This window comes from Solea senegalensis, linkage group LG12, assembly GCF_019176455.1.
Source record: "Solea senegalensis isolate Sse05_10M linkage group LG12, IFAPA_SoseM_1, whole genome shotgun sequence".
Lineage (NCBI taxonomy): Eukaryota > Metazoa > Chordata > Actinopteri > Pleuronectiformes > Soleidae > Solea > Solea senegalensis.
In genome coordinates, this window is record NC_058032.1 from 16,655,355 (window position 1) to 16,682,795 (window position 27,441).

The 27,441-nt window shown below is 40.0% G+C and overlaps 2 protein-coding genes across 5 annotated transcripts; both read left to right on the forward strand.

The window, feature by feature from the left end:
- The first annotated feature begins 19 nt into the window (after positions 1–19).
- LOC122778353 (moesin-like) lies at positions 20–12,604 on the forward strand. 3 transcript variants are annotated; one of them, XM_044040130.1, is made up of 16 exons: positions 20–96; positions 1,585–1,689; positions 2,222–2,269; positions 2,474–2,557; positions 2,632–2,727; positions 2,917–3,039; positions 4,048–4,199; positions 4,296–4,379; positions 4,487–4,633; positions 6,512–6,608; positions 7,197–7,360; positions 7,486–7,616; positions 7,785–7,945; positions 8,321–8,413; positions 8,841–9,074; positions 12,027–12,604. In XM_044040130.1, the coding sequence occupies exons 1-16, from the start codon at positions 94–96 to the stop codon at positions 12,189–12,191; spliced, it is 1,887 nt and encodes a 628-aa protein (XP_043896065.1). In that variant the 5' UTR covers positions 20–93; the 3' UTR covers positions 12,192–12,604. The 3 variants fall into 3 exon arrangements, with proteins under 3 accessions (XP_043896065.1, XP_043896066.1, XP_043896067.1); XM_044040132.1 differs by lacking the exon at positions 20–96 and adding an exon at positions 909–981; XM_044040131.1 differs by lacking the exon at positions 2,222–2,269.
- A 3,026-nt stretch (positions 12,605–15,630) lies between these two features.
- LOC122778619 (progesterone receptor-like) lies at positions 15,631–27,331 on the forward strand. Of its 2 annotated transcripts, none has more exons than XM_044040676.1 (9): positions 15,631–16,797; positions 17,671–17,807; positions 18,057–18,173; positions 18,620–18,763; positions 18,904–19,113; positions 21,862–22,006; positions 22,934–23,064; positions 23,185–23,333; positions 26,176–27,331. In XM_044040676.1, the coding sequence occupies exons 1-9, from the start codon at positions 15,926–15,928 to the stop codon at positions 26,356–26,358; spliced, it is 2,088 nt and encodes a 695-aa protein (XP_043896611.1). In that variant the 5' UTR covers positions 15,631–15,925; the 3' UTR covers positions 26,359–27,331. The 2 variants fall into 2 exon arrangements, with proteins under 2 accessions (XP_043896611.1, XP_043896610.1); XM_044040675.1 differs by having other exon boundaries at positions 15,632–16,797; positions 18,620–18,766.
- The last annotated feature ends 110 nt before the right edge of the window (positions 27,332–27,441 follow it).

The window sequence follows — 27,441 nt, forward strand, 5'->3', positions numbered from 1 at the left end:
ACCGCCACGCGCTCTCTGTCTGCCAGCTACACACACACAACTGTGACCACACACAGGTAACAACTGCAGGCCTGTACTGGCACGTTTTTGAAAATGGTGAGTGCAATATTTCTTATTAAATGATAATGACAACAACAATAATAATAACAATAATCATATATACTGACTATTTTAGACGGGATTAATAAAAATTGACTACTTTTTCAAAGTTAAAGGTCCAGTGTGTAACATTTAAGAGGTCTCACTGACAGAAATTGCTACCCATTCAAGTGTTTTGTATTGTTTACATAATCATGACATTAAGTATTTTGTACTTTAGGCAGGTCACCTATGGCAAGCCTTTTTAACATTTAAACACCAATTTGACTTTCTGGAATTACCATTACTGATATTTGTAATTTATATATATCATTCTTACTAGTCGTAATTGTGACTCGTATGAATTGTAGTTACATGTGATATTGTGACGTCATTCTTACGAGTCAAAACTACAGTTACAGATATCTTCAATTCGGTTTTTACTAGTCAGAATGATGGCACTTTTGCAATTCATGTGTACGATGTTTGTCATTATAGATGTCTACGATTCACTTTCAGATATCTACAACTTCATTCTGACTATCTGAAACTTAATTCAAGATATCCAAAAAGGACAACGTAGATATCTTCAATTGAGGATAATAGAAGATATCTTGAACTGTGATGTCATTCTGACTAGTAAAAACTGAATTGCAGATATGTAACTGTAGTTTTAAATAGTAAGAATGACGACTATCATGTCTACCAATTCTATTAAAACCACTTGCCATAGGTGCCAGTCCATCACATGGCAAGTGTTCAGAGACGAACAGCCAGTCGCTCTCACAGTCGCACCTCCGGTCAACCATGTTTTTAGACTGTGGGAGGAAGCGAGAGTACATGCAAACTCTGAACAGAAAGACCCTTGGGCAAAACAGGACCTGAACCGGGAGCCTTCTTGTTGTGAGGCAACAATGCTAGTCACTTTACCACCCACTACATTATACAAAATGTTTATGATCATATCAAGGGAACATATGCTGGTGCTGGTCATCAAATGACATAAATGAAAGTAGATTCAAAAAAAGAAAAATGCAATATACTTGAACTGAATGTATTACACAGAAATGAGAGTTCTTGGGCACATGGTCTCAGTATTTCTGCCAGCTCTGTCAGCTCACATGAATACACTCTTGCTGCAATGTGTGCAGTTAGTGTCGGGCCAAACAACCACAAGATCATTGTTTGCCATAACAGCATTTGCTTATAGAATGATTAATAGAATAACAGAATGTGCTGGCACTTTGACTGCTACTGGAACATCTGCAGCTGCTGAGGTACTGCTAATGCCCCACCCTGTAGGTTTAGTAGACACCGATCACGTCTTAGAACTCAGTGAGTAATGCACAATCAAACCTAACTAATTTAAAGTGGAAAAAGCTAGCACTGCAGATGAAGGCTGTCAGTCTAAATTGTGTGGGCCCCCTAGCTGCCGTTGGATTAACTAAGAGAGACATACTTGGGAACAATACAATGGTCCATTCTCATTCACTATAATCCTTGTAGGTATTGCAAGCAGTTTCATATGACTCCGCAGAGGAAAGGCTTCTACAAGCACCTCACTCCAGAAGTGTTTCGACGAGAAATACAAAAACAACACAAATGTCAACTGTAAGTATTGCTCTTTAAGTGATTATAATTTTATTGGAATGTTTAAATTGCTATTAGTATGAATGAAAGCAGTGAACATGCTCTGTGAGGTAAAGTCTGCGAGGAAGCCTTTTTCCGTCCTTTTTTGAGCAGAATCTATGACAATATCATGTTTCCTTTGAAGTAATGTAATAATGTGTTCTCACGTCCTTAATTACTTTAACAGTCTTACAACCGCAGCACATTGGTATTATTCTATTATGTATACACATGTATTATCGTAGGCTTTGGTGGAGTGCTGCTTTGCACAACAAATTTAAGAAACGCTTGTGAAGAGTGAACCAAACATTTCTCTACTTCACAAGTCAGTTTCTACCAACAATTGCACATCTGTTGTGTACATGGTAGAATAACTGTAAATGTACAATGCGAGATAAATGTTGTTTAATGGGTGTCACTGGTTTCACCCTGCCATTAATAGTCATCACTGAATGAACCCCCATGTTCTTGGTTAAGTCTAAAGTATTTTGTGGGCTTCATTTTTTGATTGTAGTCCCCACCAACCTCTTGCGATTGGATGCTCCTGGTTGAACAAAAGAATGTAAGGACAACTCTTCTTGGTCATTTTGCTGTCACAAAAAGACATTTAGCATTGTTTCAAATAACAAACAAAGCCATTTCAGAAGTGGTACTGCTCTTTTTCTCAGTCTGCCTGCTCCTTGATGCTTCTCCAGTGACACAGATGAATGAACAGCAGGGCTCTTTTTCTCCTCTTGTAACTCACTGTGCTCGTCTTCTTTGCTAGATAAATGTCCGGGTTACAACCATGGATGCTGAGCTGGAGTTTGCCATCCTGCCCAGCACAACTGGCAAACAACTATTTGACCAGGTACCAGGGTTGAGCAGATTATCATTTTCAAATTGAAGTTGCAAATATGATCATGGGTTTATTATTATGTTCAGATAGTGAAGACCATTGGGCTGAGGGAAACCTGGTTCTTTGGCCTCCAGTATCAGGACAGCAAAGGCTTCTCCACGTGGCTCAAACTGAACAAGAGGGTGAGGACAAAGTTGTTGTATGAGCTTCGCATCCCATAATGGTACAACCTGACTCCCTTGACAGCTGGATATAAATGAAGATGCAATCATGGTTCTGGTTTCAGTAATGTTACTGTATCACCCCATTGAGGCTAATTAGTATCTATTTCTTCATTCTGGCATCCCATTGCTGTGGACTGCCAATCCCAGGTGACAGCTCAAGATGTGAAAAGGGACAACCCTTTGTTGATCAAGTTCAGGGGCAAGTTTTACCCTGAGGATGTCACAGATGAACTGATCCAGGAGGCAACGCAGCGCCTCTTCTTTCTGCAGGTTGGAGATAAGTACAAATGAGTATGGATGTTTTTTAATAAGAATTGTGTTTCGTAATGATGCGCTTTTATAGTCAATCTCACAGAATGTCTGGACAATATTTCTGTCTGCATACCTTACAAACAATCCATGTTCTTAAATGCAGGTTCACATTAACTTAACTAGAGCAAATGTGAATTTACATAAGTTGTTATTGCAGTGTAAATAATGCCATCTTACGCAAGAGTGGCACACATAACATGTGATGACAAATAAGAGATCTCAATCAAAACAAAACGCTGAACCTGTCTTAACGACCAGTGGGGGTTCCATGATGACTCACGCAGATCCCAATAATCCTCCTGGGTATTCCATAAGGGAGTACATGCATACAAAATATGGATCCATTCAGGTGCACAAAATAAAGACCAGAGCACAGTGGAAGTGGAAGTAGCAATACAACCCTGTAAAAGTACTTCAAGACAAGTAAAGGTGAAAAATTCAAAGTCTAAACACATTAATAGAGTAGAGTTATATTAGTTGATACATTTGTTATTATTTATGATGTCATCAGAGGATTAATGCTGCATCATAAACATGACCAGCCTGTTACTGTTGTAGCTGTTGAAGTTTGAGAGCTACTTTATACGAGAAATAATCTGAAACACTTTTCTGTTGTCAGTTCTTGAAGCTTTCCTGTAAATCCTTCATTTTTGATGAGATATTGGACTATTTGAATATTTGTATCAAAATGAAGCTATTTGATGCCACTGCTAACATTTAAAATATGCACACTGCTGAACTGCAGTTCATCATTTACATCTAAAATACAATGGAGGTAAATTACAAATGTTGCAAATTTTAAATTAATAATATTTAAGTTAAGTACAAGAAGTCATGTACTTAGTTACTTTTGACCATTGCCTATGTGAGCAGTTTTCGAATTATTGTACAAAAGTGTGTAACATTTTTGTACTCATGATATAATTAAAAAAACATGAGAGATGAATGCCTGTGTCTGTGTGTTAGGTGAAGGAGTGCATCTTAAATGATGACATATACTGTCCACCCGAGACTGCAGTTCTCTTAGCCTCATATGCAATTCAGGTCAAACACGGAGACTACAAGAAAGACTATCACGTACCAGGATATCTGACAAAAGAGAAGCTACTGCCACAGAGGTAGTGAGTCCTTTACATTGAAGTGCTAACCAGAGGTCACCTTAATTCCAGTCAACTGGATTCTAACTGATGTGTCCTTTCCACTGATAAACCCAGGGTTTTGGAACAGCACAAACTGAATAAGAATCAGTGGGAGGAAAGAATTCAAGTGTGGCATCAGGAGCACAAAGGAATGCTGAGGTACTACCGCCGTACATGTGCTCTCTGCAGTCTATAAAAAGTCATTAATTAATTTTTGTTTTGGCAAACAGTTTTTCTGTAGCTCATTAAATTATTCCACACCACAGAGAAGATGCCATGGTGGAATATTTGAAAATAGCCCAGGATCTAGAGATGTATGGGGTTAACTATTTCAGCATCAAGAACAAGAAAGGATCAGAGCTGTGGCTGGGAGTGGACGCACTGGGCCTCAATATCTATGACAAAAAGGACAAGTATGTCACACTTTTGAAATGTACAAGCTGTTTAGAATCATGTACACTCCTGTATGTCATGATGAATGGTCATTCTGCCACCACTTTGGACTATGACAATGATTAGCATGTGCTCACCTCTCGCCTTTCATTTTGTGTCACAATAAGGTTAATATTTCACTTTTTATACTGAAATAGCTTATCAATTGGATGGACTGCTAAAATATGTAGTAGACGTGTCCATTGTCCCCAATCCTAAGGACATAATGGTGTCCCCTGACCTTTGCTCTGGTGCTCCCAGCAGTGCGAACATTTACATACATCTCTAAACAAATTGGCTCAGAATGATATGACATCTGTTTGAAGAATAATTCATTTGGTGACCTATTGCTTTTTTTTGACATTTTATGTGCTGACAACTAGATGTACAGCCAACATTAAATTTTGTACACAGATTACGATCCCCTTCAGGCTCAGTGTAAGATGAGACGTTTCTGAAAAACACACCTGCTCTTTCTCCCTCACTAAAAAAATCCATAATATATTATAAAGGTTTAAATTTAGTGCTCAGAAGTGTTAGCCTGCTAAGTCACATACTAAAGTGATGAACTCTTTTCCTATCCCACCACTGCCACAATAAATAAGGATGGTTTCCTTCACGCAGATATGCAATAACCGTTTTTAACCATGCCTTTAAATAGCACTAATCGTATGTTGTTTTTATTTTATTTGTTCACATCATCATCATTTCTAGCTGAAACGATGAATCGATTACTAAATTAATCAGCAACAATTTTGATAATTGAATAATTGGTTTGATGTTTTTGTCATGATTAAAACAAGCGTAAGCTTCTTAAATGTGAATATTTTCCTCATTTCTTTGCTCTGGATAACAAATAAATCATTGAAAGTGAATTATTATGGTTTGTGGACAAAACAAGACAGAGAACATCATCATTTCCAGGTTTGATGAACACCGATCAACATTTTTTAAGGTGTTCTGATATTCTGAACACCAAACGATTAATCGATTAATCGAGAAAATAATCGACAGATTAATCGATTATGAAAATAATCGTTAGTTGCAGTTCTAGTGAGTATGTGAGTGTGCATTTTTGGGAGGAGTGAGTGATAAGAGTCATTCTTCTCAGAGCCAAGAAATTTGGTTGCGACCCCAGCTGGATACATTTTTAACAATAACAATTAAGGATTATTTTCTATTCTATGAAAATGGCACACTTGTGTATGTCTTTGGTGTAGGCATAATTATTTGGGGTTTGAGAGAATATCTCCTATTTAAAGGTGTAGTGTGTAACCTTTAAACATAAACAAATACATTCACGGTTATGTTCAGACCGTTGTCAAATGAGTTCGCACAATTATGATTAAGTCGGCCAGTTGCAGCGGACATTGGTAAATGTCTGGTTGCAAATCCCCTACATGGTGCTGGCCAAATCTACTAGCTAGTAAATGTGTGACTGACTAGTGTGCGTATGATTGAAAACTTAAAGAGGCGTCCAGGAAAAGTTTCAGATGTTAAATCTACTGCTGAAAAACTCAGCATTCAGCAGTTTGATGAGATAAATGCTTCTTCCACCTGCTCATCCCCGCTTTCTTGCTGTATTCACACAAACACTCCCTCAGTCAGGTCTGATAGTATTGCATGACAGAGCCCATTTTCAGATTCGGGATGCAGCATACAAACAATGTTACATCGCTTCTGTTCACGAAAATGAAACCAAAGCAGAATATCAACAACAAAAATCACAATATGTTACACGTTGCAGTGTTAATTCTTTAACTTTATGCCTTATTTGAACTGCATGCCCTAACTGTGTGCTATTATGATATTGTGTTATGAAATATACAGCAATGCTTATATTATTTTATATTTTACAGGATGACCCCGAAGATTGGCTTCCCCTGGAGTGAGATCAGAAATATTTCCTTCAATGACAAGAAATTCCTCATCAAGCCAATTGACAAGAAGGCTCCGGTATTCTATTACATAGTCAATAGTAATCCATAATTGTGATTCAGCTGCATCAGCTCCAGTTTCTATGGACCATGTCATTTCATGAAATACAGTACATTTCTCCGCTGTCAGGTCAAACTATGAACTAGATCATTTTGTGGGAAATGAGCTATTTTTCAAATGTGAGTATTAAGAATTAATTTTCACAACTACATTCAAAATCCTGCTTTGGCAAAGATATGCCTATTCATATTTCATATTTCTTCACTGTAGATGTGAGAACCCCATATCCTTGATACTGGAAGAATACCAAGTTTGAAAAAGCATAAACCAGAACAATGTATTGACCGCAGTGGATATAGAATATGATCTCGTCCACAAACAGACAAACATGGGTTTAGCTTCTCGGTTCAAGTTGCCGTGTGACCGCACGCACAAGATAAACATCCTAAAGTTCAGGGGAAAAAAAAAATAATCAAATTCCCCCACAACTGAACTATTGCTTTAGGTTATTCAAGCCCACGTTTGAATATAAAACAGATGTGATGTTGATTATGTGTCATAAATGAACCTCAGGGCAATCACCGCTCGTGGTATTTTGTGTTGCAGGACTTTGTTTTCTACGTTCCTCGTCTTCGCATTAACAAACGAATCCTTGCGTTGTGTATGGGGAATCATGACCTGTACATGCGCAGGCGTAAACCTGATACCATCGAGGTGCAGCAGATGAAGGCCCAGGCCAGACAGGAGAAGAATAAGAGGCAGATGGAAAGGTACGAGTGGATAAATTAATGTAGGCTTTTTTAACAGTTTTACAGTGTGTTCTCTTTGCTGTAAGAAAGAACTGCGAGGCGATATATTTTTTTAGATGTGTATTTATGCTCAATTCTCTTGTCAGGGCTCTGCTTGAGAGTGAGAAAAAAAAGCGAGAAAATGCTGAGAAGGAAACTGAGAAGATTGCCCGTGAGACCATGGAGCTGATGGAGAGATTGAGACAGATTGAAGAGCAGACAAAGAGAGCTCAAGATGGTCTGATACCTTTCTGAATACAAATGTTTCTCAACTCGAGCTTCATTTTTTGCTGTTAAATGTGAAAAAAAACCAACATAATGTATGGTCTTACTTTTCTTATCTGTTAAATATCATACGTGGGGATGTCTTCACGTGTGCTGGATGTTTGTGCATTGTGTGTTTCAGAGCTGGAGGAGCAAACTCGGAGGGCTCTTGAGTTAGAGAAGGAAAGGAAAATTGCTCAGGAGGAGGCTGAGCTCCTGGACAAGGACCGCCGAGCGGCTGTAGAAGCTAAAGCAGCCCTGCTACACCATTCTGAAACTCAGATCAAGAACCAGGAAAGCTTGGTATTTTTACACAATACATTTGCATTTGAATATAGTAATTCAATTCAATTTGGAAGGATAAATTGTACATTTGTTCATACTTAAAAAGTCTTGCTGTAAAATGTATATATACTGTATGTATTGTCCCCAAAAATGGAAGAAAAGCAGTCTTGTTCTTTGTGATTTATTAAATTATTCTGTCTGACATCACAAAGGCTTTTTTTTAACAAAAACTGATTTTTATTTTTTTCATCTTGAACTGATAGAAATGACCTCTGTGATTCTGCATATGAATAGATATGAGAGCACACACGTTCACATGCAGACAGAGCACACTGACCTCCGATCCAGAGCACTTTTAACTCTCTTCCCATTGGTGTGCCTGTGTGTGTACAGGCCACTGAGCTGGCAGAGCTTACCTCTAAGATCTCCCAGCTGGAAGATGCCAAGAAGAAAAAGGACGAGGAGGCAAAGAGATGGCAGGGAAGGGTGAGAATTAATCAAAGAACCACAAGAGAGGTGAAGGATGAATCAAACATGAGCAAAGAGGAAGTTCTGACACTACCAAGTGTTAAACCCGAGTAAAACAGAAGCAAGACTTCAACTACAGACAAAGATTTTTACAACACTTTCAAACTGTGATCGAATGAGTTTTGTCATTGCCACTGCATCGTAACATGCAGTAAACCTCAGCTCCTCTGAAGCCAAGAACAAATGATTAAATGCATAAAGAGAGTTTTAGCTTGACTGTACCCAAATGTCTGCCTGCAAAACAGAAGATTACCACAGTGTTATTCTCACACCTATTTCCTAACTTGTTGCACTTATGGAAGCGAACCTCGAGCAATCATTTTGTTAGAATATACAATTGTCTCTAATACAGCACAGGACTTTAATATGTCATGTGGGTTGACAGGCGTTGATGGCTGAAGCTGATTTGGAGCGAACCAAAGACGGGCTGAAGACTAAACTCATGGGTGTCCAGATTCAGGATCCGGTCCAACCCCACATGCACGAGCACGACGAGACTGATGAGAGCAGCGCAGAGGCGAGCGCTGAGCTGACTTCTCCAGGCATGGTCCGAGATCGCAGTGAAGAGGAAAGAGTAACAGAGGCTCAAAAGAACCAGAGACTGCAGAAAAACCTTAAGGTAAGGTTAAATGAGTAGTTAAATATTCCTTAACACTAATTTGCTGCTCTCCTACTCCCTTTTGGTCAGAGGTCAAGTTTAGCAGATTAGAAACTCTGGAACTGCCCTTGAGCTTTTAAGTCTGCAGACAAACAAATCAACAAAATGCCTTCAAGTATATTTTAATCAGGAGATAACACACTCTACTCACACTAAATTCAAAACAACCCAAGCTGGATACTAAGACCAGTGACTGTGCTGGACTCACACATACGCAGAGGAGGTGTAAATAGAAGTGATTTTCATTCACTTTGAATGGAGCGGCATCAAGCGTTGCCGTACCGCGCTGTGGGTTTGTTGCTTTGCTTTGCTTGTGTTGCAAGTGGCAGAAGTTGGCAAACGTTCACCTTTACAAGTTGTGTAAATATACCAACACAGGGACACACCAGTTAAATCACATTTATAGTACTCTACTCTACGCAGATCAAACTGAGCTCTCGGACAAGTAGTTCTGTTGGTGTTTTTGGTTGGACAAAGTGCACCCAACAATGGCGAACATCACATCATCGTCACTTTAGCTTTATAGTCAGCATGACAGACACTGCTCTGCTAGCCTCTGATAACTACCTCCAGCACCAAGTGTCACGCACTGTCAAGCGTTGACACAATGCACACATTAATCCAGTGTAATGGACCTTTAATGCACCAACAAGAAAGAACTGAATCAAAATGAACTCCCAAATTCTTGAAATAAAATTTCAATAGGAGTTTAGCCATGCCTGCACAAAAGTGGTTCACACTTTTTCTTTTACATTCTTTATGACTAAATGATGAATTCTAATGCATTCGGTGATGTTCTGACTTTTCTCTAAATGTCTCTAATAGGTATGATTTCAAGTTATACATCTCGAAAACCATTTTGTATCATTATTATTATTATTATTTAAAGCAAAAACCAGAATGTTAAAAATTTTGAAATTCCTTTCTAAATCGTGACGATGAATATGGTACATCAGTGTATCCCCAAAGACATGGCCCATATTCACTCACTCACTCGTCGTCTACTGCTTTATCCTCCACATGAGAGTCGCGGAAAGCTGGAGCCAAGTCCAGCTGACCGGGGCGAAAGGTGAGGTACAGCCTGGACAGAACAGACAACCATTCACTCTCAAATTCACACCTCAGGTCAAATTAAAGTGTGTTTAGACTGTGGGAGGAACCCTGAGTACGCAGTGAAAACCCATGCACACACAGTTAGAACAAGAAAACTCCACATTGAAAGGGCCTCAGTCGAACGAGGATTCAAACTGATGATCTTCTTGCTGTGAGGCAACAGTGCTAGCCACTCCCCCGCCATGTGACCCAGCCCCTACCGCTTCAAATCAAAATAGTTTTGAATTACTAACCTTTTATCTTACGACAGCTTGCCTATCATTAAAATTAAGGCTACCTGGGAAACTGAGCTAGGGCTGATCTTTGGTGACAATTGGTGGGACGCAGCTCTAAAAAAGATCCACACAAGCTCATCCTGTGACCGTCTCTCACTCATACAGTTGAAGGTTGTGTACATTGTGTTCATTTTTCCAAGGCCCGTCTGTCACGAATTTATCATACATATCATATCATTATATCGTTATCTTTCTGGCAGAAGTTGTGCAACACCGTAGTTAGTTTGATTATGTTTTGCGTTATGGCAATATGGTTCTTTTACTGCTCCTTTGTGATGTACATTACATTACAAGTATTTTTTTTCTGTTTTCACAACTGTGGCTTACAGTGCTTTACAGTGCTGTTTTTTTTCCAAATGTGCCATATTTCTCAATAAAAACATAAAAAAAAAAAGAAGAAAAAAATAGTTTTGAATTAAATTTCCAAATAGCCATTGTAGGTTATTAATTTAGTTTTTTGTTGTTTTTATAGGTAACAATCCTTAGTGGCACATGATATTAATTAATACGTTGATCGTGTGGTTGAAGTCGTGCTCAATAATCAAACAGCAGTCGCTGCTAAATGACTGCTGGGAAATACTGCACATGCATGATACCCTTTGACAGTGTCTCTGGGAACATGTTGGCATGGCACTTTAGCCTTTCGCCCACTTGTAGTGAGGCCGTCTGCTGGTTTGTTTACTGCCTCAGCCTAAACATCAAGGACAATGATGTGAATTAACATGACATTTTGAAGAACTATTCATTGTCCCCAAAGGATAAAACATGCACCACAAGACTTTGTTGATATATGTGGATCATTGTGAACTACCTGAACAACTATTGCTGCGGAATTGTACCTGGGAACCTGGGAAATGTTAGCCTAACAGATTAGTGTCAGGATATTCACAATGAGTAAGACTGAGCTTAAGATAATGCTACGTCTAAGCTGTGACATAAGAAGTCACAGGATTAGCTGGAAACTTGTTTTTTCCTTTCCACAGACTCTCACTTACTGACATCCGATGTCCATGATAATATTTCAGTGGTCAAGGCTTAATAACATGTATGGAGGATATTTTTGAGTGACACCATATGTGGTTTGAAACCCACACTTTTTTCACAGTGGTGCTGTTTAAATTTATTTTAAAGTGTTTAGTTTTCATTCACTATGTTTGTGTCTATTTAGAGATTTGACTGATTGATCACTAAAATGATCACCAAGGACTCATTGCATTTTTTAATAATCAAACATTGTTGCCGGGTAAATGATCACTGTGTTGGTTTCATTCATTCACGTTGCAAATCTCATACAGACCAGAGCCTATTACAGCTGAAGTGAAATTGGTATCTATCTCACTGACAAAACAAGATATGATGTTGCACAGAGGACTCAACACAAAAATGGACTTAATAACGCTGGACAATAGAGTGTTTTCACATGGGGATTGGGGGGGAGTGTGTTGTTGAGAGGTAAGGCTTCTGAATAGTCTCACAAAGATTCTCGCGTAAGAGGATTTCATTCACTGTGTGCGTTCTCTTTTAGTTCCTGAGCGCTGAGCTGGCCGGAGCTGTGGACGAGAGCAAAAAGACCCCTAATGACCTGATCCATGCCGAGAATGTGAAGGCCGGCCGCGACAAATACAAGACCCTACGTCAGATACGCCAGGGTAACACCAAGCAGCGCATCGATGAATTTGAGTCCATGTGAGAGCGCGTGTTGTAGCCCTACTCAGACTGAAGGCAGGACAAGGAGAGATGATGAACTGGACACACAAAGGTGTAGTTTCAGACCATTTCATAGATAGTAAATAAATCAAAGTTTAAAAAAGACAGCAAATTGTATTGATACTGCGGTTTGATACCTTTAATGATTTAATGATTTGGTTTTCAAACAAGTGTATTTAGAGAGCTTATGAGAAGATCAGCTTGGGAAAAGAAAAAAAAAACGTTTTTGTGCCCAAAACAGTTTAGATCACATGAATTTCACATTATCCCAAGAAGTAAACCTGGCGTTTAGCTCATACAGCAGAATTATCTGTTAGCCCAGACAATCTGGTCACAACTCTGGATTAAATGAATTTTACACCAAAACAGCAGGAATAAACAGCACTTTTAACGCCACTGCCACTGCCGTGTGTTTCTGTTTGACATGTGTAGTTTGAGCTTATGAATAATTTACAGTCATTAGAGAAGCACACTTCAAATCCTTTGAAAGCAGAATTTCCATAATGTTGCAAATACAGGAAACATCACATCACAACATTATTTTTCTGTGCTAATGTGCTTTTAAGTGAAGCCCATGCTGTCAGTGGATTATTTATTTTAGGACACACAAGGTCATGTCACTATGTGGAGGTAGCATGTAGCATTACTGCTACTAGACACTGTTTCTGAATCACGTATGAGTACACATACAAGGAATTTGACTATAAATCTGTGTATGTACACAAAATGGAAACTGGGACAACAAATATATACACACACACAGCTATCTATTTGTCTTGACACTGCATTGACCTCCATTCATTTGTACAGCCTTAACAAACCCTTATACCTAACCTTAATCATAACTACAATTCAAATCATAGCCCTAAATTTAACTAGTTTCGCAGAAGTGAGGTTCTGTCTCATTAGGACAAGGTTTTGGTCTCTGTGAGAACTACTGATCCTAAAAAGGTCAGTGTTTATGCCAGAAATCGTCCTAAAGAGGTAACAAACACAAGCACATACACTAACACACAAATGCCATGTGTTTTCAATTAGTGTGTGAAATGACAAAACAACAGAAGTGTTTTAGTAAAGTGATAGTAAATAAATGCTTGAGGTTATTAGACACACTGATATGTTCTGTAAACACACACACACAACCATACTGTACACTACAGGATTATGTGTCCGTGCTGGGAGAGTCGTCAATCTGTGCAAGAATGTGTGTTGCATACAAATTCCAAACAGGACTTTCACAGGATTTCAGCAGCTGTTTAATTTCTAAATAACAGAAATTATCAGCTGCCATGGCTTCACCCTCGAGTGTATCTGCACCCAGCGATTGTTCGTAATCAAGGCACTCGTCTGAACAATTTTTAGTGATAGACTAGAGTAACATGAGCACCTGCCTCTGCCAAGGCCAAACAATCTCATGTCAGTCTTACAACCACAGTTGTAGTTGTGTAACTTCATTAATTGCATGTTGAGGGAAATATTGATTGTTAGCAGGGCATGTGGTTCATGGTACGTGTTTTATGTCACCTGATCAAGATACATGGGGGCGACTGTAGCTCAGTGGTAGATTTGAAGGTTCCGGATTCAATTCCCGGCTTCACTCGACACTTTACCCGGCGTTGTTCCTGACGTTTGTGCTGACAGAGTGTGAATATATAAAATGTGTGATTGGGTGAATTGCAGTGTAAACTGCAGTGTAAAGCAGCGTTGAGTGGTCATCAAGAGTAGAAACGTGCTGTGTGAATACAGACCATTTACATGTGTTATTAGCCTTTCACAGGATCTACAGAAAAATTGAATGGATTCTCCCTGCAACAAGTTAAGTGCAAATCAATTTTACATAATCCGGCTGAAAAAAAAAAAAGAAATAAAGAGGGGTGAAACTATAACCTCCTTGACAGAGTAATAAGTCAAGAAAATTACAGCTCAGAGGAACAGAAAACACATTACCAGTCCTGTGCAGTGTTGCAAATATATGAGGCTAACATATCACCAGTGCTCTCAATCATACCAAATGTGTGTCAATCTTATTACACACATTTCAAATGCAACATGCCAACGCACGAAAAACTCATTAATACAGAATACTGAGAGTGATTGCATAATAACGAGGCATTTGCCATTACTCAAAATAAATGGTAAAAGCTTCATGCGTTATTGCAAAAAATGAAATACACAGAAACTCTATTGTTTGCGCGTCAGTTCCCATGTGAATGTGAAAGCATCACCTCTAGTGTGCCTAATGAGGCAACTGTTTGTACAGCACAAAAACTGATGAGCTGTAATCAAAAATAAAACCCAATTATCGCCTTCAAATAGACGCCTGTCTGTGTAACGTTAAGTGACATTGATGCCTTCTACCCAAATCCCGGACCTCTTCCATCTTCCATGGCTTCTAGCTTCCCAGAAACACCCCAGACTCCCCATGACATATACATACTAATTCCACTGATCCGAAGGCTTCTCTTCACCCTTCTCTTGTTGCTGACAAGAGTTCTCATCCATCAAATGCTGCCCATAAATAAACTGAAAATCCAGAAAGGCTATCAGACCCAGTATTGACACCTGTGCTATTCCCCACAGTGTTTGACAATATTTTTGTGTTGTCTCTGAAATAAACTGTTTTCACCGAATATTTTTTTTTATTATGAGGATGAAGTCCTAATTATTATTCAATCAGCTGCAACGCGCTTCTCATCTTGATCATTTCGTGAAGTCACATTTCTATTGGGGCTTCACAGATAGAGAAATACTTGGCTCATCAGCACCGCATTATCATTAGCATCAGGACTTCATAAAAACTGTGCAACTGAGTCTGTTTTGGAAGAAAGAACCACCCAGACTTGGAGAAATCATCTATTTTGTGGACTGGAGGAGGAAATGGCTGGTAGTGGTCGACTGCACGCTATCGTCGGTTACATCTACGTTCTGTTGTTATTTATTGTTATTATTATTATCATTATTAATAATAATAATAATAATAATAATAATAACAATAACAAAATAATAATAATACATTAGACAATGATAAAAAAAATCTCATAATATTACGCCTTTAGTCTCAAAATATTAAGATTTTATTCTCATAATATTGCGACTTTATTCTCATAATATTGCGACTTTATTCTCATAATATTGCGACTTTATTCTCATAATATTACGACACTATTCTCGTACTTTTATGACTTTTATCGTGTGAGCTCCGTGGCACATTTTGGAATACAGCACGAAAATTATGTATGGATCAAAGGCAAACACAGGGACACAGGGGAGAGCAACTGTAACTACCAAACCGTTATAAATGGATATATTGTATTGTTATTGGGATACTATCAAATTCTCGCGAGATTTAGAATAGTTTTTCATTTTAATAAGCTGTGGCGCGGCACTCGATTTCAAGTGAGATATAAAGTTTGTTTGTTCAGTGAGTAGACGGGTTACGGTTACAAACGTAATAGGTTTTATGCGTAGTTCCTGCTCGAGGCGAGTTGAGTCGAATGTTTCTGGAGGAAGATAAACCGTAAGTTCGTCATCTCTTCACTCATTCCCTGCTGAACGGTTCGATGGGACGTCCCTATCCTGAACTAGCAACCTACGTCGATAACTGATCCTCTCCGCTGAGGCTCAGTGGGTAGGCGTTCACTCCAAAGGAAAGTCTTGTTTTATTTGTTCTCCGCGCAACCACCGCAGCTGTTTCAACTGTCGCGACGCGAGTCAAGCATGGCCTTCCACCGGAGTTTGTGCGAGACACAAGAAACGTCTCACACTATAGTGATGAATGAACACAGTCGCCTGGACAGCGCGGACATGTACGTGTGTCATAGCACCGCCGACCTCAGTAAGGCAGTGTCGGTGTCCTTGAGTTTGGATTCAGTGTCTTCCCCGCTCAGCAACATGAACCTTTGCTCCAGCAGTAGCGGCGCATTCGCAGACTACGACTCCTCCACTGTGGGGGACTCTTCTCGAGTGGTGCTGGAGTTAGGAATAGGTGGCAATGCGAACTCACTTGGCGGAAGTATGAGCGAAGAGGACTTTGGAGAAGTGTGCCACGGCATGGAGCAGGTGAGCTGCATGGATATGCTCAGATCTGGCGAGGTGGAGGACGCGCAGCCCGTGACGCGCGGTCCGGTCATATCCAAATACGTGTGCACGGAATCAAACTTGTGCACCAGCCCCGTGATGGGGCTGTCCGTGCCCACTCAGTCAGATGATCTCCTGCCTTCGAAACAATATTCTGCGTACTCTGTTCACCCAAACCTGCTCAGAGACCCTCAGAGTGCGTGGTGCGCAAACGAGCGCGCATACGGCGCTCAGTCCGAACCAGAGAGAGGACATATTATACCCGGCGGATATAATATGTTGTGCAAATTGTGTCATTGTGGATCAACTCCCGTTGGGTCCAAACCGGAATGCCGCTGTGTCTGGTACGGTAAAGGCGAGCAGTGTGGTAAAAGTGCCTTACGAACAGCAATGGCACAAGGGTATGGTCAAATGGAAAGACACCAAAGCGCAATCGCTCAAGGACAAGACACTTTTCCTACTATCAAGACAGAGCCGGGAGTTTGGGTGGATTGCGGAGATCGCAGTTTCAGGTAAATGTCAGAATTTGATCAATTCCGCTTTTCATTGGCACCAGGTCAGCAGGGCAGCTCTGTTAATAGCCACCGTTCCTTCAGTCTCATCTTTCTTCAGTCAGGGACAAAGGGACAAATGCAGCGTGAAGAGCGTGCCCATTGACTAGCTTTAATCCACAAAGCTCTAGTGTAGGATCTAATTAGTTTTGCTTTGTTAAATTGTCGTCCTCGATTAAAGCAGCTTATGAACACGAGGCTTATTTACTGGACTCCTCACTGAACATACTCGTACTGTTTGTGTTGCGCAAACAAATCAAATTCAAGTCAAATGTACTTCATTATGTGCCATGACATTCTTGGATATATTATAAAGTCATCTTTTGTGCAGGTGCACATGTATCACCATAAATCATCGGTGCTCTAACACCCAGTATGCTCCTCTTGGCCTTGGTGCAGTGTTTCGGCATGATCTTCAGACTGTGTCAAAGGTCATCCAATCACTAACTCTCCGGATCCACTAATGTTGTGTCTACTTGCACACAGTACCCACTAGTATATCAATGTCACTACAATCTCAAGATATAGCACCTGTTGCTCTTCTCAAGCTTGGAGTTGGGAAAGGAAGTACTTCTCATAAAGCCCAACAGCTGAATTCTGTAATCGTAGGTTAACTTGTACATGAACTGACTTTGCTTGTTGTCATCTTATCAAATTCATTTAATTTGATTGGATTTAGGGAATTAGTTGCCCAAAACATATCAGGAAGCCTTACATGCTCAGACCTAGTGACCTAAATCTGTTGTTAATGCGTCTGTTTGGCGGTCTGTCCGAGTCTTTATCCGAGTATCATTTATATTTGGGTTTGTGTCTGTATCCCTGTGTCTTGTTTAGGCATGAGGATTTATTTCCAGGTGTGTACCTGTCAGACCGGAGAGTGTGTCAGGTGTGTGGGGACGATGCCTCGGGTTGTCACTATGGAGCAGTCACCTGTGGCAGCTGCAAAGTGTTCTTCAAGAGGGCTGCTGCTGGTGGGTGTGATCCACACACACACACACACACACACACACACGGATGCACAGTGCACTCACAATTACCCGTACACTGATTTAATTTCTTACACCCACTCGCTCGCTCATGCAGGCAGGGCACAGTGACCTGGCATTACGAAGGAGAGCTGTTTGTTATCAGTAAACACCCACATGTCGTTGCTATGAGTGGAGGACGAGGCATTGTCAAAATCATTCCCCTCATCCCCCAGGACTTTTGTGTGCCTCCAGGTAAGCAGAACCACCTGTGTGCAAGCCGGAATGACTGCACCATCGACAAACTGAGGAGGAAAAACTGTGCCTCGTGTCGCCTAAAGAGGTGCTTCATGTCGGGAATGAGCCTTAAAGGTGAGGAAGTGAAGATGAGAGGAGAAAGAGAGACAGACAGACGGAGGAAGTAAAGAACTGTATGTGTGATGTGTCCTTGGGAAAGGGGCTCAGTGGTTAGATACCTTACATGCACTGGATCAGAACTTTCTAATCAAATGTTCTCGTCTTAATACAGCGGGGAAAAAAATGCATTTCAACAAAGGCCAAAACATCTTTGTTTTTTTTTGGAGTGTTTTTGTCCAGCAGCTAGTGATTAAAACCTTTCCAAATGGGCACGATGAGGAACAGTGCCTTGGGCTAATGGTTATTTAATTATTCTCCTTGTAATTGTAGTATTTTCATTACTTTTTTTTTTAAAGTATATTATATATGTGCAGTCAGGGAATACAAAGAATGGATGCTTCTAATCTCGTTTCAGCCATTTTTACCTTCTATTTATCTAAATATTTGTTGGTAAATTCTAGGTCGCCGGCTGAAGGGAACTGGACAAATGAAAAATGGAGAGGAGGAGCAAGTCCCTGCTGCCTGGGGCCATGGAGATAGAAGAGAGCAGTCTGATAAGAAAGAGGTTATCTTGCAGCCCAGAAGTGTAGGTGCCAGGGCTCAAGGTGGTGAGGATTAGTGTCTTACAAGATCAAATATCAGGCTATCACAATATTGAACATACCTTGATCATAAAAGATGAACACATTTATTAATTTTGCACCATTCCTCTGGACTTTGTGTTATTATGTCTGTACATGTTTAGGGATGTCCCAGGGCCTGGCCATAAGTATACCCCCGAACCCGAGCTCCTTCCAATCGCTGCTCTCCGTCCTGCTGGCCATTGAGCCAACCCTGGTCAATGCTGGACATAACAACACCCAGCCAGACAGTCCTGAGTCACTGCTCACCAGTCTCAATGAGCTCGGGGAAAGACAGCTGGTTACTGTGGTGCATTGGGCCAAGGCAATACCAGGTAAAGAGTTTAGGCCAAGGTAACCAAGGTTTGTGTCAAGGCTGTCACTGCTGCTGTTATAATTATATTGCCGGGGAAACAATAGTGCTTAGTAAAACTGTGCAAGATCAGACTTGTTAACAATACTGTGAAAAAGGGTGGTGCCGTTTACACGATATGCAGGTATATGCCGTATACTCACTACAAAAGGGCCAGGAGTTCTGTATAACTATATGTATAAACACTGTACCTTCACAGGTCTTACACTCAAACTATTTGTTTTTGCAAAAAGCAGGTGGGAGAATCAGTCATCCTCTTTAGCAAACAAATTCAATATTATAAAATTGCACTGGTGGTCTGACAACTCGTGTAGAGACGGTTGGACTCAACATGGCCAAGCTCAGCACACTAATGCGTCGCAGAAGCAAAGTGAAATGAGACGGAAGCAAGCAACACTTCTGAGTGCTTTCAGCAGCCTGGCCCCAAATCTACACTTAGTTTAGACGACAATGTGTCCAGAGAAAAAAAACAAAAAACGCCACTGCAAGTTGCAGTGGGAGCGTGATTCTATCATTACTCCCACTGTTAAGTGAAAGTTTCAGTGGATCTTACTGTGACAGCTTGGGCTTATGTGTCGAATGTTGTTGTTTTTTTGCCACAGCAGGGATGTTGTATTCAGATCCTCGTTATTTCTTCTTATGATGTTATGGGGTGTTTTTATATCTTGCACCCTTCATCATGAAAATGACATATTTGAAAGAAAGCTCCGAATTTAGGTGGGATATATGTAAGATATGATAAGATATGCTGTTCCTTTATTGATCCCTTCTAGGGGGAATTGAGAAAGGGAAGCTATCGCAGCAAATTTGTGAGTGATATTTAGCATTTTTGTATGATTTTTGTATGATGTGCATGCATGCAGGCAAAAAGAAGCATTTATTCTGATATGACATTTGACATGCCACATGGACCACACAACGAGGACACACAAATGTAATTAAAAACAATTGAAATTTAACGATGGGATCTCTGTGTCCTCAAAGCCCTAAAAAAAAATCAGAACCAAGTCACATCAACAGAAAAAATCACATGAGAGTAATTTAAGCCTGGTAATCTGAACATAGCCTAATAGGGCTGCACAGTTATATCTATAATGTGTCATGATTGCAATATATTAACACCTGAGGTCAACCATAAAAAGGAATGGACAGTGCACAAGAGAGAGGTGAAAAAGAGAATACAGGCAGGGTGGAGTGGGTGGAGACAAGTGTCAGGGGGTAATGTGTGACAGAAGGATAGTAGCAAACGTGACAGGGAAGGTCGACAAGATGGTAGTGACACCTGCTATGATGTATGGCATGGAGACAGTGGCACTGTCTAAAAGACAGGAGGGGCAGAGCTGAAGATGCTGAGGTTTTCTTTGGGAGTGGTCAGGATGGTCAGGATTAGAAATGAGCATATTAGAGGGACAGATCAGGTTTGAACGGTTTGGAGATAAAGTAAGAGAGTTGTCATTGAGATGGTTTGGTCACATGCGGAGGAGCGACAGTGATATTATTGGACAAAAGATGTTGAATATGGAGCTGCCAGGCAGGAGGACATGAGGATAGTTGGTGTAAGAGGACACAAGGTAAAGGATAGAAACAGATGATCCGCTGTGGCAACCCCTAAAAGCCAAAAGAGAAAGAAACAATATTAACATGTGCAATGTACACAATGAAAAATGAAATACATATATATATGTATATATATATATACATACATACATATAGCAAAGCCTGCTTGAGTTGTAATACTGTACAGATTGTTTTGTTAATATTGTTTCATAAGGGTAGATGATTTATATATTTTTAAATTGTCTCCTAATTGTCAGCCTAGCGCACTTTACTTAACATCCCCATACTCCAAATTCTTGGTGGACATAGACATGAGAGGAGAATTGGTTAGACGACTGCAAATATGGACGATGCAGTTGGATTAGTATGTTATGTGAAATATTTATATATTTCACATATATTTACATTCGTTACCTTTGTACACTGGAGCGCTGTGACGAAAGAATTTCCCGCAAGGGATTAATAAAGTATTTTCTATTCTATTCTATCTATTCTATTCTATTCTATATTTCTCAGATTATTATTTTTTATTTATTTCAACATTTCCGGTAGTTAGGGAATGTTTTTGTTTCGAGGAGCAGAAAATGTTTTAAAGGGAACATTTTGTTTAAAAAAATTGTGGTATGGAAATAATGCATTTGCATTTTTTTCCTCAGTACATATATATGTACTGTATATATATATATATATATATATATATATATATATATATATATATATATATATATATATACATATATATGTATATATAGTTACATATATATAGTTTGAACCTTCTTTTTGTGTCTTTAATGAATTGTATAAAATAATAGTTATTTATTGCAAGTTACAACAGAAATCCTGAACAGCCTTTTTGCGCATCACATGTTTTTCTAATATGGTGCAGTCCCAGCATCTGATCTCTGTTTGTATTGACAATGTCTTAGAGTGGTGCCATAACTTCGTGCTTATTTAACGACCATGTTGGAGCAGCCAACTCTATGAAATGCAGAGGAGCCTATTCAATTATCAACCACTAGAGGGAGACATGTTCATATTTAAGCCAATACCTGTAAGCTGGAAATGGTCAGCAATGTGCTGCATGCATACAGTCCAATCTCTGAAGTCAGTTGTTTCGTCAGATTAACTTGAATAAACTGAGTTTTGTTAACAGGTTTCCGTGACCTACATGTGGATGATCAGATGTCTGCGATTCAGTTGTCATGGATGGGCGTGATGGTGTTTGCTTTGGGCTGGAGGTCCTACACACTTACTAACAGCTCCATGCTCTACTTTGCTCCAGACTTAGTCTTCAATGAGTAAGTCAAGAGAAATACTATTGTACACATTACACTCATGCAAAGGTCTTACATTAAAGCAGGGTTTGCTTGCACTAGACAACATTGTGATATTGTCTTATGTGAAGAGAGTTCACCTTTCATCGCAATTGGAAAGAAATGCACAGTGAATGAAATGCGAGCTGCAGAGAAGGGCTGTAAAAAAAACACACTGAATGTCACCTTATTAGGCGAGACAGTAAACACGTCTGTTCTGTTTTACTGTTTCCTTGCTATCTGATATATACGTGAAGGCAGGGGGATCACGTCAGATGATATATTCTGTTTTATCTTGGAGAAACCGCCAATTGTGAAGAATCATTGCAACACTGAGTTGTTTCTTTCTTCTTCTTTCTTTACTTTGACAAGTACGGATTTACACTGCAACCTCCTGCAACCTCTATAAAATCTTTCTATGATACCCTTGACCCTGTTTTGTTTTTCTTCACTTTGCACTTAAAAAAAGGTCCATGAAACAAATGTCTGTGCATGAAATGATAGCATCTCAGTGCTACAGCCTCACATCCATAGATTACCTTGCTCAAAATGCTAAAGCTAGCCTCAGGCCCTTGTGGCAGCTTTATCCCACAGCATTAGGGAAACACCCATTCTGTCTGCATTAAACCTCTGTCACTTTATAGTTCTTCTTCTGACCTGCTTGGTCATGGATAAGCCTGCCCTTGTTGCTGACCCTCATTTTTCTCTGCCTCGCTGCTGTTCTCTTTTTCCATTATCCATCTCACTCATTTCTTCTCACCTCTGCTGCTCTTTCCTCTTCTCCATCCACTCTTGTTTCTGCCATCATGAATTGTCTTTCTCCTCACTATATTTTGCCCTATCTGAACCTCTCCTTGGCTGCTCACCTCCTGTTTTGTGCTGTACCTCGTGCTCCTTCATCTCCCCTCACAGACAGCGGATGCAAGTTTCCAGTATGTATGACCACTGTGTGAGAATGAAGGTGCTCTCCCAGAGGTTCTGCACACTGAAGGTCACCCAAGAGGAGTTCCTGTGCATGAAGGCCCTGATCCTCTTCAGCATCAGTGAGTCAGATAAGACCAAGTGAAATATGACTACAATAGAGTGCGGCCATACTTCATAGAATTGATGGGATGGATAAAGTATGTGTGAGTTACTGTTATGTTCTGGCTTTGTGATCACAGTGCCACTGGGTCTTAAGAGCCAACATTGCTTTGATGAACTGCGGACCTCCTACATCAAGGAGCTGGACCGTTTGGCCAGCTACAGCGGAGAGACCACCCGTGCACAGAGACTGTTTCAGCTCACACAGCTGCTGGACTACCTCCAGTCGGTAATACACACAGCTCCATTTCACACTGTACTGTGGAATAGTGTATAAATACCCTTTTAGTTAGTGTCACAGAACCACATGAGTGAGAAATGTAGATCAAGTACACAGACAAGGTAGTGCAGCCTTATTATGAAGGAGCTAAACTGCCCAGTTTTTATTATATAGTGGCCCTCAGCAAGAAGGTGGCCAGTTTGAATCCCAGTTCTGATGAGGGTCCTTCTGTGCTGACTCTGCATGTTCTCCCTGTCTGTCTGTCTGTGTGTGTGTGTGTGTGTGTGTGTGAAGAAAAACAGAAGTAGCAGTGTGTACACTGTGACACTGCATTGGTGTTAACAATGGGTGTTACACCTGCTACTTTTAATTACTCCTGTTAGTGAGCACAGCTGTGTTTTACTTTTTATTTTATATTGTTTTGGTTTGATTCCCATACTCAGAATCAGGGGTGGGTCAAAATACAGATTTTGCGCTATATCGCCGTTCTTCCTCATGCAATACGATAATCGATACAACAGCAGGAGATAACGAGAAACTATCTCGTTATAACGAGAAAACAATCTTATCTCGTTATAATGTGATAGTTTCTCGTTATAAGAGAACAATCTTATCTCGTTATAACAAGATAGTTTCTCGTTATACCGTAATTAATACTGAGCACCCCACTTTTTTTGTATGTGTGGCAGCATTACGCTTCCGTACGAAATAGCTATAACGTGCGCACAAAATTCTATTTCGTGGCCACGAAATAAGGATAATGTGTGCAAAAAATTCTATTTAGTGGCCATGAAATAAGGATATTTGCGCATGAAATTCTATTTTGTGGCCATGAAATAAGTATAACATGCGCATGTTATACTTATTTCGTGGCCACGAAGTAGGTATAATGTGCGCACGAAATACTAATTAATACAATCATCGTTCCTGGACAGTTTGGTACGCAAATCGAGCACACCTCCTCTAAGGTCAAAGGGAGAGTGGCTACAGCTACACGATGGACAAATGTAGCGTGATAGAGTTATATTTTAGGCTGAGAATGACCTACAAAGACATTCTGAAAAGCCTGTCATTGCAAGGAACCATTATTACCGAGAGGCATTTAAACAGAATATTGAGAGGCAGGTTCCTTTACCGGCGCAGGTACGACAATAACAACACGACACCGCTCGATTTGCTTACCCACGTGTCCAGGAATGATAATATTATTATTTCGTGCGCACATTATACCTACTTCGTGGGCACAATCTATTTCTTTTGTTTACCATGTCATGTCCGGGGCTCTGTAGTTTACGGCAGGATAATGGTGGACAGAGCTACATTAAGAGATGCTCATCCGTGTTCAATACATAGACTTTGTGTACTTTGTTCTCCATGTTGTGAATAAATCGAGAAATCCTGCACTTTTCACAGACGTTTTGTTTTCTTCAGTTAGACAGATATCGTGATGTATCGCTATATGATTGTCTTGCAGTATATTGATTATGACAGAATCCTTGATTTATAGGTAGCATGGACCATGTATGGCGTATGGTGACGTACCTGTGATTCCCACCCCTACTCCTATTTGTTACTTAATGGAGAGGAGGACGGAGTCCTGTGCAAATTACATCCTGAGCAATACAAAAAAAGTATTTTACGAATCACACACACACACCTTCCTTTTGTACAACAGTCAGGTCTGGTTAGTTTACTACTTCTTAGAAACACTTGACAGACTCCCCTGTTTCATTGTCAAGTGCCTATAAAAGCCTAACATTAAGTCTGAGTCACTGAACCTAACATTTGCTGTTTTATAGCCTCAAGATGAACTTTATTTCTGTATGATTAATATCTACTGGAAGATACCATGACACGGAGATTTTCAGTTTTATAAGTTATTTTATTATTAAGTGATGGATCTATGAAGGATAATATTTCTTATATTACAGTTAGAGAACTAGAGAAACCGAAACTTGAAGCTCACAGTATACTTTAATTGTCGATTTGGCCATGCTTGGTATCAAGTTGTGGCTTCCTATTAAGGAGTTATGCTGCTAATTCTTGTGGCATTAATATTTCCAGGATCCTGAAATAAGGCATTCTGTTTTTTGTTTTTTTTATTTAAATATTTCTGAATAAGCCTTTATTTTTTGGTGGACATTGATTATTGATCATGTTTTGGATTCAGATGATGAATATACATCATGTGGTTGTACACTTGTTTCTTAGTATTCTATTCTATATATGTGTGTTTTACAGTGGTTATATAGTGTGTTTAAGAGGGACTTGCAGCCGCTGCAGATTTGCAGCCACTAGAGGGCGTAGACACTTTCTTCTTTTATACCTTTAAACTGCTAACTAATTGGTGAGAACAGTTATTTGTCAAAGGAAAAACTCCAGATTGGGGTGTGTGACAAGAGGCACAGGAACATTTCCTCCCACACAGAGCAGAGCAGAGCTGCCGCAGTTTCAGCCTCGTGTCTCTCACACTAGATTTACTCTTAAAGGCTCAGCTTTGTCTGTGTCCTACTCACATCTCAGATCTTCCCAGGCCTTAAGAGCTGGCAGTCAGCCAGGGATTGTCTGGCAGGGTTCTTTAGGAGGAAGACCCGAGTTGATCGAGACTTTGCAGTTCAATCACCTTCAGCTCCACCTTTGCCTGTGGAGCTTAGCGCGCCAGAAAAGTGTCATCTTTTTAAACCCCTTCTTAAAGATTGCATCAAAGACGGTCCTGTGTGTCATTTGTTATTTCCTCTTTCATCTGCAGGCTTTGTTCCCTTTTTAATGCTGTTTGAATCTAAGTGGGGCTGCTTGGTTACTAATAACCCCTGCATGATTTCTTCTTTTTGTCTCTTTCTCTTCATCTCAGATTGTGAGGAAGTTACACCAGTTCACTTACGATCTGTTCACCCACGCTCACACCCTGCAGATACATGTCAACTTCCCAGAGATGCTGTCAGAGATTGTGAGCGTTCATGTGCCCAAGATCCTGTCCGGCCTGGTCAAGCCCATCCTCTTCCACAAAACAGTTGAGATGGAGAGAATGATATAGAGGAGACACTCGAGCTCTTCACCTTGTCCTTCAAGAGAGGATTAATGATTTTATGAGGTGAAAAAAAGAATAACCCCTCTTTACCTACAGTGTAAGAGCAGGAGACAGTGAGGCTACGAGTGGATTTTTACGGGAATACAGTACATTCTTCCAGTCTAATTTAATCTAGTTGCATCTGTACTCTGCTCTTCTTAATGCCTGTTCTGTATATCACGCACAACAAATGTTTCTTGAGCTCATTAAAACACTATTTAGCATGCATTCCTACACAAAACCCTGTGAGTAGCCACTGCCCCAGCATGTAGACTTCCACAACCCTTCATTCAGATTGTGTCAGGCAATATTTCATTTTGTGAGACAGTTGTCAGTAAAACAATTTTGCTGTGCTCATATCACCATAGCATGTCTGTGTGCGCAGTAGTGTGACATTTGGACTAGCATTTTTTTTTTTCCCACAATGAATGTTATTGTGTGCACCTGAGATGAACAAAGCTGTTGACTGACAGTTAATAAATGGTCGGGACATGCATGTTCAGAAGCAGAGCCGCACTGCCATAAGGCACCAAAAAAAACAAAAAAAAAAACATAATTGAAAGTTCTTCTCCTCCTGTAGAAATAACAGTCGACTGGCTTTAGGTGTCAGCAATTTTCAGATGTATATTTTCAAAAGTTAACTAAATACAATGACGATATGAACTAGTAAAAACACACATTGTGAGTCGACTAACAGTATACAGTGACTTCTCTTTTTTTCAGGTTTGCTTGTTTTTGAGTGTTAAATGTTATTCAAGTGCAGATTTCATACTGTTTGAAATTTTTCTACAGTTTCTTAAAGTGTTCTTAAAGTACAGGTGCTTCGTTGTGTATCATTGTGTATTCCTTCTTGGAGCTTTTGACACATTAAATGAATCTACTTGTTTGTTGCTGCATTTACTTGCTGCCTAAAAGAATAAAACTGGAGCATGAGTGTGTACCTGTCGGCTTATAATTAGGGCAGAGTCACTTGCTGGTGCGGCGAAATCATAAATCTGGGTGGGACTGTGGTTTCTTTTGGGTGCACGGCAATGACAATGGAGTAATCTT